This window comes from Hyperolius riggenbachi, chromosome 8 (assembly GCF_040937935.1).
Source record: "Hyperolius riggenbachi isolate aHypRig1 chromosome 8, aHypRig1.pri, whole genome shotgun sequence".
NCBI classification, from domain to species: Eukaryota; Metazoa; Chordata; class Amphibia; order Anura; family Hyperoliidae; genus Hyperolius; species Hyperolius riggenbachi.
Window position 1 is genome coordinate 42,866,501 of NC_090653.1, and position 12,900 is coordinate 42,879,400.

Sequence of the window (12,900 nt, forward strand, 5' to 3'; positions counted from 1 at the left end):
CCCACGGAGCTGCACCTGGCAGGACTAAAGATGTTGTAACCTGTTATAAATTTAAGAATGTAAATCATGGTGGGGAACGACTTTACGAGGGGTAAACACCGATTAAACAATTTATAAATAAAATATCAGAGAAAAAAAAAAGCAATTTTATTCATCACCTTATTTTCACTACAGTTCCTCTTTAAGGGAAACTAACTGAGAAAAAAATTGGCCAGTTACTTATCTGGCATACATCAAAAAAGGTCCCCTGGATAAAAGGGCACAGGGTATAGCCGAAATGTTAAGATATTGTCTATAATAATATCTGTATTGTTTCTTCATCTCTATCTGAGATAATATAATAATATAAATAAAATAACGGTAATAAACATCACAGAATATTGTCTATAACAATGAAAAAGAAAATATATGTACAGTCATAATAAGCAAAGTAAAACATTGGTGAATATTACCAACTATTACTAACTAACCCTAACCCTACTCTTACACAGAACTATCCACTACCAATGCTTAAAGGGTCACTTAACCACCTTAGCGGTATGGACGAGCTCAGCTCGTCCATTACCGCCAGAGGGTGCCGCTCAGGCCCTGCTGGGCCGATTTTTATGAAATAAAGAGCAGCACACGCAGCCGGCACTTTGCCAGCCGCGTGTGCTGCCCGATCGCCGCCGCTCTGCGGCGATCCGCCGCGAGCAGCGGCGAAAGAGGGTCCCCCCAGCCGCCTGAGCCCTGCGCAGCCGGAACAAATAGTTCCGGCCAGCGCTAAGGGCTGGATCGGAGGCGGCTGACGTCAGGACGTCGGCTGACGTCCATGACGTCACTCCGCTCGTCGCCCATGGCGACAGGAGAAGCCAAACACGGAAGGCTGCTCATTGCGGCCTTCCGTGTTACTTTTGGCCGCCGGAGGCGATCAGAAGAACGCCTCCGGAGCGCCATCTAGTGGGCTTTCATGCAGCCAGCTTTCAGTTGGCTGCATGAAATAGTTTTTTTTTAATTTAAAAAAAACCCTCCCGCAGCCGCCCTGGCGATCTTAATAGAACGCCAGGGTGGTTAAGGCTAGAAAAAAAAAAAAGAGTTTTACTCACCTGGGGCTTCTACCAGCCCCCTGCAGCTGTCCGGTGCCCACGCAGTCTCGCTCGGCTCTTCCTGTCCCCGCCGGCAGCTATTTCCGATTTCGGTGACAGGCGGCGACAGGCCTGGGAACGTGAGTGATTCTTTGCATTCCTGATTGTAATAGCAGTATAGAGGGCACTATTGCGGTCAGGAAAGCGAAGAATCCCTCGCGTTCCCAGGCCTGTCGGCGCCTGTCACCGAAAATGAAAATAGCTGCCGGCGGGGACAGGAGGATCCGAGCGAGGTTGCGTGGGAACCGGACAGCTGCAGGGGGCTGCTGGAAGCCCCAGGTGAGTAAAACTCTTTTTTTTCTAGCCTTAAGTGACCCTTTAACCCTAAGATACCCCTGGTGGTGCCTAACCGTAAGATACCCCTGGTGGTGCCTAACCCTAAGGCTCCCCTTCCTGACGCCTAACCCTAAAACCCTCTTTCTCTGCTGCAAATAATGTTACTATAAAAAGAATTACATTTATAAGATAATAAAGTTCAAAACAATAATTTACAATATTATAATTCTCAAAACGAATTTCAAAACTATATTTATTGAAACACTAATTCTCAGAAACAAAAATTTTTGGTTGGATGGGCCCAGTGCCCGCTATTTATCAGGCGCCCATATTTCTTCTTTGGCGCTCAAAAGCCGATATTTTGCATTAGAGTCTATGAGGCGCCCAAATAGTCCAAATTTCCTGATTCCACTTACCTGGGGCTTCTTCCAGCCCCCTGAAGTCTTTCTGGCCCCTCCCATCATCCCGCATTGCTTGGTTACTATGGAGTCACCCCCTGAACACTGGATGCGCAGCCCCGCCTCCTCAAGCGTGCTACCATGGACAGGAGTGTTCTATGCTTATGCAGTAAGCAAAAATTGTTACTGTGCATGCACAGAATGATCCCAGCCATGGTAGCACAATGAAGGAGGCGTTCAGCTACAAACCAACTACTGGAGAACCAACTACTGCAAAATGACAACTAGGGACCAGGAAGACCTCAGGGGGCTGGAAGAAGTCCCAGGTAAGTCATTGGCCAATTGTTTTAAGTTAAGAAAGAAAGTCCAGCCTAGTATGTACTTACACGTACATAAGTGCAGATGTAGGGCTTGATTCAGCCACACAAACAATACCAGTTGTGTGGCTGATCGATCTTTAGGTCAGTAGTGTCTGAATCACACACCTGAAACAAGCATGCGGCTAATTTTGTCACTAATCTTGTGAAACTTCAGCCAGAAACACCTGATCTGCCGCATGCTTGTTCAGGGTCTATGGCTAAACATATTAGAGGCAGAGGATCAGCAGAAATGTGCATTAAGACCCTTTGCACACTATGGGCTTGATTCAATAAGACAAATAGCATGCCTTATCAGAGTTAACACACCTTATCAGAGTAGCATAGAGAGCGCTACGAACTTATGCCTGCTAATTGGCAATGACGAGAGCTCCACTCGTCCTGCCCTGAGGCCCTGCGGGCCCAATCACTTTAAAGGACATTATCCCCACACTTCGATTGGCCCAATAGGCTGCCTGTCAAGTTTCCTGTGAAGTGACAGGAAGCCTATTGGGCCAATCAAAGCGCGGGCACGCTAACTCTGATAAGGTGAGCCAACCCTGATAAGGAGTGTTAACTCTGATAAGGCATGCTATTTGTCTTAGGGCTCGTTTCCACTATTGCGGTGCGGAATCGCCTGGATTCCACCGCTGATGAGATCGCATGCCGATGCGATTCCAAATGCGTTTTTTGCCGCGAATTCGCATGCGAATTCGCATAGGTGAGGATATATGCGATTTTAACCATGTCACTGCCTGTGTGAATTTACATCGGTGCCTATGCGAATTCGCATGCGAATTCGCGGCAAAAAACGCATGGGGAAAACGCATGCGATTTCCCTATTAAATACATTGCATGGGATTCGCATGCATTCCACTCTCAGACGAATTCGTTGGCTCTTTTGTGCGTTTTTTCACCGCTCAAAAAAATGCACATCACCAACGCAACAGTGGAAACTGGCCCATTCCCTTGCATACCATGTGCGAATCCGCATGCGTTGGACGCATGCGGATTCGCGATAGTGGAAACGAGCCCTCAGTGAATCAAGCCCTATGTTACATGTTACCCTTCCCCGCCGCAAGGACCATGCAAGTTCATGGAGACATGCACACTTCACCACTTCACACCATGCGGCGCTGTGCATCAGAAGAATCCAAATCATGCCGATGCAAAGGCTGCAGCGTGTTACCGCATGATCCCTGCGTGATCCCTGCCTACCCCATGGAGTATGAAGTGGTGAAATTCAATGGCGGACGCAGTAAGGCTTTGTTCACATCTAAAATCGCAGTCGCTGAGGCCAGCATTTAGCGATGTTGCGAGTGATTTTTTTTTTTTTAGCATCTCCTGGCGCTTCCCTACACGCTACAAATTTTTGTAAAGCGCATTTCTAAGCACTTTTGCAGAGCGATTTGTTTTTTCACTTCCTGATGCAAGCCAGGATGAGAACACTTTGTCCTAGAAAAGAATAAATACAATGTATTTATTAAAAGCGCTGGGAAAATCGCTATACAAAGCGCTTTTTCAAGCATTTCGCGATTTCCCTATACCTGCCGTTGAGGCAAATTGCCCCAAAAATGGTACAGGCAGCACTTTGGTGAGCGGATCGGAATTGAACCGCTCAAATGTGAAATCTCTCCTAGGGAATCATTGCACAAGTGCTTTTAGTATTAGAGCGATTTTGAAAATCGCCGGAGCTTAAAAAAGGTGAAAACGCCCGAGGTGTGAACAAGCCCTAAGTGTGCACAATGGGAAAGCGCGCATGCACAGACCGACGGGGATCCCGGTGTCGTTCTTCCTGCCCATCAGGTAGTACTTCCCTAGCCGGGTGGCGGCGCTATGCATGTGACCCCGTCGCTGCACTGTGGCACAGGGTCATATGAAGGCTATTGATAGGGGTGCAGCTGGCCTAAGAGAAAATACATATGGCAACCTCCATATACCTCTCGGTTCAGCTGTCCACTCGCGAGGGAACCACCTCAGTAAAGAAGTACTTATGGAACTATGGGCTTGATTCACAAAGCGGTGATAACCCAGTTATCACGCCTAAAAGACTTTAGGCATGATAATCATTGCACCACGCTGGGGAAAAGCCCCTTATCACGCCTAAACTCAGTTTAGGTGTGATAAGTTTAGGCGTGATAAGTTTAGATAAGTTTAGATTGCGCGCAAAGTCCCGCACGCAAAGCAGCGCCATTAAACTCTATGCGACGTTTCGCGCGCACCAGACTTTGCTAGCGCAAAACTTTTGATCAGCTGTGCACTGCGGTGCTAACCCAGTTGGTTCTATAGTTATCACGCCTAAACTTATCACGCCTAAACTTATCACGCCTAAACTTATCACGCCTAAACTTATCACGCCTAAACTTATCATACCTAAACTTATCATGCCTAAACTGAGTTTAGGCGTGATAAGGGGCTTTTCACCAGCGTGCTAACTGTTAGCACGCTTTTGTGAATCAAGCCCTATATGTGCAGGGTCGGTTCTAGACTTGTGAAGATGCACCCCCCCACTTCCCCCGGATTTGGAATGATCTCAAAGCACCTGACAATTTGCCCTGCTTCATTTAATGTTCTCAGTCAGCAAGGGAGCATATGTAGCAACTTGAGACATGACATGCTGCAGCTCAAACACAATAACACACTGGCTGGGTGGCTGCGAGTCTGTGACAAACTGCTCCCCCAACACCAGTCGGCGGTCCTCCATTCCTCCTCAGTCAGGACAGCAGTGCCACCTCCTCTCTCCTGCTGTGCAAGTCAAATGAAACACGGCTGCTCTCCTGCCTTCCCCCTCCTCACTCGCTGCCAGACTTCTCACACAGCACAACAAGCTGCTTTTCCCCAATGATGACCTCTTCACCTCGTTCTCCTCTTGCTTCTCCTCCTACTCTGGCTGCATGCTATTAGTGTAAACAAACACAGTACAAGCATGATGCCCCTGTAATCTCTGCACCTCATGCAAGTGTTTCACCTTGCTTCATGACAGAACCGACTCTGTGTATGTCGATGGAAGTTATTCACATTTCCATTCCCTGATTACAGGCAGAGCTATGGATAACTGGGCTCTAGTCATTATTACAGAGCCCTCCTGACACCTTATCTCAGGAATGTTCCCACCTGGCATGAGGATTCTATTTCAGTGTTCTCCCCAGAAATGTTTTTCAGCCGGGTGGCATGAAAAAGTAGCTGGGTGGCATGAAAAAGTAGCCGGGTGGGGCGAGATGAGGGAATGCAGGGCCAGGGCTGGTGCATCTCTGCACAACTCTCTGCTTACAGTGTAGGAGGAGGTGAGCCAGTGACAGCCGGGTGCTCATCAAAACTAGCCGGGTGGAGCATCCGGCTAAAAGAGCCTGAGAAGAACACTGTATTTATAGTACCACCTGGACCTGAAACGTGGGTCACTTCCAGCACTGGGAATGGCAGAGCTGCCCGGTCCTCACTCAGGGCCTCCAGGAAGGTGGCAGCGTTCTCAGAAGTGTGGATGCAGGAAGACGGAGGGCAATCCGCACTGAGCACCTCCAGGAACAGCACACAACTGTTGGGGAGAAACAAGCAAAAATCAGAGGTCAGATCAGACATACGCAAAGCCCTGTGTGTGTGTTACATGCTCATCTGCCTACCTTTCAGGGGTGCAACTACTATGAATCATGGGGCCCCCAGCAAACCTTTCATGCCCCCCCCCCCCACTCTTTCCTTTGCTAACCCCCTTGTGACCTTCACAGCCTGGGGGGAGGGGACATCTTGCAAGGGTCATAAAACAAGTGTGGACATCGTAAGCTTCACGCCTATAACAAGTGTAACTGCAAACGCCTGATCTGAAGGGACATGTCTGAGCGGCTCCCGATCCCTAATGGGGTTGATTTTGGGAAGGTATTACCTGAAAATCAATCCCACTATCGATTGAGAGCCGTTTGGACATATAGACACGATGCAACTTCCTGTAAAATTACCTGTCGATCTGACAGGAAATTGCATTGTGTGTACCCAGCATAAGACAAGTTGTTGACAAATGAGGTAAAAGAGCTGCCCCCATATCTCCTTCATTTACCCTCTTAGCGGTAACCCCGAGCTGAGCTCGGGGTAAGCCGCCGCAGAGGATTTCTCAGCCCCTGGTGGGGCGATTTGCTTCATTTAAAGTGCTGTACGCGCAGCTAGCACTTTGCTAGCCGCGCGTCCAGCTTGATCGCCGCCGCTCGGCGATTGTCCGCACACAAGAGGGCCCCCCCGCTAGAGCCCTGCGCTGCCCGGACCAATGACTTCCACGCAGCGCTATGGGCTGGATCGGAGGCGTCTGACGTCAGGAGGTCGGCTGACATCCATGACGTCATTCCGATCGTCGCCATGGCGACAGGAAAACAAACAAACAGGGGAACGCGTTATATACGCATTCTCGTTTGCTATTGATGCCGGCGACGATCGCACTAGCGGGACACATGCGCCCTCTAGTGTTGTTTCATGTAGCTACCACTCTGGTAGCTTTACATGAAGCAAAAAAAAAAATGTAAAAATGTATTTCTGCCTATTTGGCAGAATTAAAGAACCGCCAGGAAGGTTAAGTGTCTGTCTCCACCCTGTCCCTCTGTTTCTGCCAAGGCTATAGGCATGAAATACCTCTGGAATTACATGAGACATATTGAGCTGCCCCTCCTGCCACCATCTTAAGGTAGCTAAGCCATACATCTAGTGATCAAGGTGCGTTTGTAGTTCCTGGGGGGGCTCAGCGCATCTCTGATGGAGGCCATTCGGAGGCGGCCTGGTGTTGCGCTGATCCACCTTTTGCGCAATTTTCAATTTTATTTGATTAGATGCACCCAGACTATGCATATACATAGGTTAGGACTTAGTTAGTGTTAGGCCCCTCCCATGGAGGATTGACTTCTTTGCAGTGGGAGGGACGAGTACTTAACAAGTTGCATGCAAGCTGTTACAGGAAACCAACATCCTCCTCCAGTGGTAGACAGGTCATGTGTATGCTCGGTGTGTATTCGACCCCACAAGTGGGGCTTGCACTCTTTTGCAGGTAGGCACTAGTCTGCTTTTAAGTAGCGCTGCTTATTTCCTTGCTATGTACTAATGTAATTCGTTTTTGGTCAGCTGCTCCCACTTAACAGCCATGTTTTGGTGTATATGCAGAGCTTCTGTTTGGGTTCAAGGTGTGTTTGTAGTTCCTGGGGGGGCTCAGTGCATCTCTGATGGAAGCCATTCGGAGGCGGCCTGGTGTTGCGCTGATCCACCTTTTGCGCAATTTTCAATTTTCGATTTTATTTGATTAGCCGCACCCAGGCTATGCATATACATAGGTTAGGATTTAGTTAGTGTTAGGCCCCTCCCATGGAGGATTGACTTCTTCGCAGTGGGAGGGACGAGTACTTAATAGGTTGCATGCAAGCTGTTAATGGAAACCAACATCCTCCTCTAGTGGTAGACAGGTCATGTGTATGCTCGGTGTGTATTCGACCCCACAAGTGGGGCTTGCACTCTTTTGCAGGTAGGCACTAGTCTGTTTTTAAGTAGCGCTGCTCATTTCCTTGCTACATACATCTAGTGATGATGGGTAGATTCAACCACGAGACAAATCTCTCTCTAACCCAATCTGATAAGAGAGTTCATGTTGAAACTGATCAGAAATCAGATTTGCCACGCCGCATCCGACCGCCTCACTGACCCAACGTTGTTCGCCCTAATCTTTAATGTCCCCCGGTGCCCATTGCAAGTGATAGATTACCTGTCCGCGGCCTCCACTTGCTCCGGGCTCCCTCTGCTTTCCATACACGCATGTCCCATGTGGTTGCCTAGTAAGGCCACACGCCCACTTTTCTAGGCAACCATGTTGCGCGCATGTACTGTATGCACAGCAAAGAAAGCTCGGACCAAGTAGAGGCCACGGACAGGTAATGTTTCACTTGCACTTGGCACCAGGGGGGACAACGACATTAAACATTAGGAGGGACATCGCCGGGGGTTTCAATGCTTTAGTCGCATCTAGCAAGTCTACCTACGTCTTGCAGCATGTCCGATTGACTAATGCGACCGATTTCGGCCCGAGATTGGTAGTCAGGCATACACTTAGCGGCACCGATTTTGGTCGTTCGGCTGCCAAAAACGCTAGATGTATGGGCACCTTAACTGCACACCTTCATTATGGCTTCAATTCACTTCAATTCAATTCAAAGACTTGTTCGGTAAAAAAGAAAGGGCCAATAAATTACCCCAGAAGACTTCTCAATACATTTTGGTGACAGGTTACTTGAATTTCTTACCCAACAGTCTCTCTGTCGTCAGTTTTTTCTCCTGTCTCAGTGCTGGAACTCCCATATTTCCACCTCTGTTTCGGATCTTCAGGGAGGTGTTCCAGGTTGTCCCCCTTGTGGTATCGGAACACCATGTCTCCTTCTGCATCTCTCTCCAGATGGATCCTGGTGTGGAGATGGATGGACAAAGCACGCACCATCATAATGACGTCTCTGTGATGGAGTATAGTGGAACTGTAGCCCAACACCAAGACCAGCTTCCCTCTGGAGGTCCCATGGCTGGGGCAATCTCCACCATCCCAGCCACAGCCTGCGTTATCACACCCCTTCTCACAATGGCCGTTGGCAAAATGGTCCAAGCAGTACTGGTCGTAGAAAGGACTGAGGGAAAAAAGATGAACATAGAATTCACATGATAGACTAAGTGCAAATTCAATTGCAAATTCTGTACATAACTGTCATATCTTTACTTAGACTTCTTACTAGAACATACAAATTAAGCTCAGCATAGCAAAGAGACAGGGCCGGTTCTAGACTTTTTTGCTGCCTGAGGCAAACTCGTGAGTATGCGCCCCACCCCTCCAATTTGGAATGATCGCAAAGCACTCCACAATTTACTCTGCTTCATTTAATGTTCTCACATGACATGCTGCAGCTCAACACAGTAGCACACTGGCTGACTGTGACAAACAAACTGCTCACCCTCAGCAACTCCATTCCTCCTCAGTCAGGACAGCAGTGCCCCTCCTCTCCTGTGCAAGTCAAATGAAACACTGCTGCTCTCCTGCCTCCCCCCTCCTCACTCACTGTCAGACTCCTCACACAGCACAACAAGCTGCTTTTCCCCAATGATGACCTCTTCATCTTGCTCGCTCTCCTCTTGCTTCTCCTCCTACTCTGACTGCATGCTGTTAGTGTAAACACAGTACAAAAATACTGCCCCTGATGCAAATGTTTCACCTTGCTTCATGAGAGAACCGGCCCTGCAAAGAGATATTCAGAGAGCAAACAAAGATCCTGTAGAACAGAGAACTTTATCCGTTCTATTTGCTCACTAATTACTTCTCTAGGAGTACATCTGATCATTTGTTCTGCAGCCAATATCAATCAGCTTCAGTGAGGTGCAAATATGCATTGAAAATACATTAAAACAGTTTCATAGAGATTCATTACCATGTATTACCGTGTTTAAAGTGACTCCGTAACAAAAATTACAACGTTTTTTCTACCATCCTACAAGTTCCTAAACCTATTCTAATGTGATCTGGCTTACTGCAGCTCTTTCTACTATAACCATCTCTGTAATAAATCAATGTATCTTTCCCCTGTCAGACTTGTCGGCCTGTGTCTGGAAGGCTGCCAAGTTCTTCAGTGTTGAACTGTTCCTCTATGCACACTCCAGTGTGTGTTTTATTTACATAAGCCAGCAGCTTCTCTGCTATCTTATCAGTGATAGAAGATAGCTGGATAAAAATCCTCCTCTGGAGGCTGTGAAAGGAGCTGGTCTGTCACATACTGAGGAATTAACGACATAGGCAGAGCTGTCTGCAGGAAGCCTGTAATGTTCAGTGCATGAGAGAAGCTGGGGACAGAAGGTAAACACACACAAGTGATCTCTTGAGATTCAGAAGTAAGGCTGTATACAGCCTGCTTGTGTATGGATGTATTTTCTATGTGTGGACATGCTGTACATCAACCTACTTCCTGTTTTGGTGGCCATTTTGTTTGTTTATAAACAAACTTTTTAAAACAGTTTTTGACTACTTTTAATGTGGCGGGGAGCGGTGAAATTGTGACAGAGGGTAATAGGAGATGTCCCCTAACGCACTGGTATGTTTACTTTTGTGCGATTTTAGCAATACAGATTCTCTTTAATGTTTTAGAGGAAAAAAATGTTTTTTGATGACAATACCATGGCCAGATTTGAGGCAAGGCCACAAAGGTCATGGCCTAGGGTACCAGGAACAAAGGGGTGGGCAGCTCCTGGCACCTTCAGACAGTTAAACTGCCTAACATGTAAATGGCAGTGATCACAGACCCGTTCCGAGGCACTGAAGGACATTACAGGAAGGGGGAGAACAGCACAGGAACGGGGCCGGTGGGGTTGGTGACAGTGGGCCTTGGGTGGTAAAATGTACAAATATGGCCCTGGACAATACCACTTTAAAAATCCATTTATAGAACTGTATGTAAAATGAAATCTCTGGTAGCAGCCTTTTTTATAATTTCATGAACGATGTGGCTTTCTTCAACACTGCAACACAGTGGAAGAAGCAGCCTCCCACCACCAAAGCCTCCAATCCCACAACCAGAGCCGGGACAAGGTCCTCCAGCACCCAAGGCTGAGACACCAAAGTGCGCCCCTCCATCCCTGCCTCTCCAGCCGTCACACACTGATTGCTATTAGACTAAGAGGTGCCACAGGGCCCACAACCTCCCCAACACCTTAATATCTAGTTATCTGGCTTGCAGTCACTGCTATGTGTCCCCTTTTTTTATTTCTTTCTGCTTCAAACACAATTAGGAATGACAGCTGAATGAATTCTGCGCCCCCTCCTACACTGCGCCCTGAGGCTGGAGCCTCTCCAGCCTATGCCTCGGCCCGGCCCTGCCCACAACCCCCTGGGGCCACCACTGACTGTTAAGTTACAGCAGAAATATGAGATGTTCCTGAGATCCTGGCTTTGGCTGTATGGGCCCATGATTGCACCTCTGGAGAAACGTTTAGGCCAGCGGTGCCCGATACGCGTTCTTTAGAGTTTACACCGAATAGTACCGACTTACTTGCAGCTTTGGGTGGTGTTGCAGTCAAACCCGTCATACACACAAAGCTCGTTGTTGCATTCTTGGTCACAGACCCTATTGCGAAATTTTCTTCTGCACTCTGCTTTAGGACAGTCTGCCCAGGGCCGCTGCGGAGGAGGGGAAGTGGTCCCCACAGGATCCAGACATTGGGGGCCAGTATATTCGCGGAGACAGACACAGCGAGGGGGCCCTACCCCGCCCATCACGCACGTACCACCATTATGACAGAGATAGGTGCTGCAAGACAAGATGGCGTCGCCGCAGAGGGGACCAGAGTAATCCTAAACCAAGAAGAAGAAATGGATCAAATAAAATGTCCAGTAAAAAAAAAATACATTGTGGTCTAACCTTGTTGTATATTTTTCATTCTCTATAGAGCTGTAGATTGCCCAGCAAGCTCATGGTGAACCAGAACTCATAGCAGTGGCTAAAAAGGACCAAAAAGCCCTATTACTAAAATGCTATGCAAAACAGAAGTTTTGGTTCTTGTAACAGAAGGTATTTGTGATTCAGGTTGGAGTGACCATATGAGGTGTCCCACAATGCATCGCTGCTTTATAGAGCTGACTTTATTCTTACAGTACTTTACTCTGCGTATGCTGAAAAAGGGAACCTGGTAATTTTGGGTGTCAAGTGAAGCTACTACAGTGGAATATTGGTAAAAATTACTAATATTTTACTATGAGGTGCTGGCTTTACCCAACCTATCTCTCACATTAACGCCCTTTACCTACTCACAACACTAGCCTACTACCATCCAACTTATAACAGTAACTCTCCCTACCTACTCCTAACAAGAAATTCCCTTACCTACTCCTAACACTAACCTACCTCCTACCTTATCCTATCACTAGCCTACCCCTACCTACTCCTGACACTAACTCCCCCTACCTACTCCTAACACTAACCTACCTCCTACCTTATCCTATTGCTAGCCTAACCCTACCTATTCCTGACACTAACTCCCCCTACCTACTCCTAACACTAACCTACCTCCTACCTTATCCTATCGCTAGCCTACCCCTACCTACTCCTGACACTAACCTACTGACTACTTACTCCTAACACTAACTCTCCCTACTTACCGCTAACACTAACCTACGGTAATCCCTACCTACACTTAACACTAACCTCTCTACCAACTATTCCTAACACTAACCTCCCCTTATTTATCCCTAACATTACCCTTAAAAGAACACTATCAATCCAGGTCTTCCAAAAATGACAGTGTACAAATATTGTCTAAGTAGCTGTTTAAACATTTTCCTACTTTTCATGTTAAATATCAGAGGCAAAAGCTGTAATTCATTGTGTGTAGGATTTAGTTCTCAAAAAGGGTGTCTACTTCGATGCACAGCCAGTGTTGTTTTTTGCATATCATAATCAGACTACAGAGTATTTTTCTCTGAAAGCAAAAAAACAATTACAAATGTTTATAACAAGTTACATTTCCTCTGCTCTCTTCAAACGCTTCAGCCAGAGACACAGGACACAGGACTTTCTCTCACACACACAGGGTTAACAGATGCACTATGAGGGAATTCCCTCTTTCCTCATGGTTCACTCTGCAGTCAGATTAGAGCAGACTGCCATCAGTTTAGAGTGAAAGGAATTTGATATAGTAAACAAAAGAGATAAGCAAGTGAATTGTATTCATCATTATTTACCAGCACTTCAGTAACTCTCTGAATCC

At 47.2% G+C, this 12,900-nt stretch overlaps 1 protein-coding gene across 1 annotated transcript in view; it reads right to left on the reverse strand.

Moving 5' to 3' along the window:
• NOTCH4 (notch receptor 4) overlaps positions 1-12,900 on the reverse strand; it is a 174,381-nt gene that overhangs the window by 27,185 nt on the left and 134,296 nt on the right. The window contains exons 24-26 of the mRNA XM_068250322.1: positions 11,187-11,488; positions 8,412-8,783; positions 5,532-5,686 (exon numbers count right to left, since the gene is read on the reverse strand). Coding sequence (XP_068106423.1) covers positions 5,532-5,686; positions 8,412-8,783; positions 11,187-11,488 — 829 coding nt within the window. The remainder of the gene's footprint in view (positions 1-5,531; positions 5,687-8,411; positions 8,784-11,186; positions 11,489-12,900) is intronic.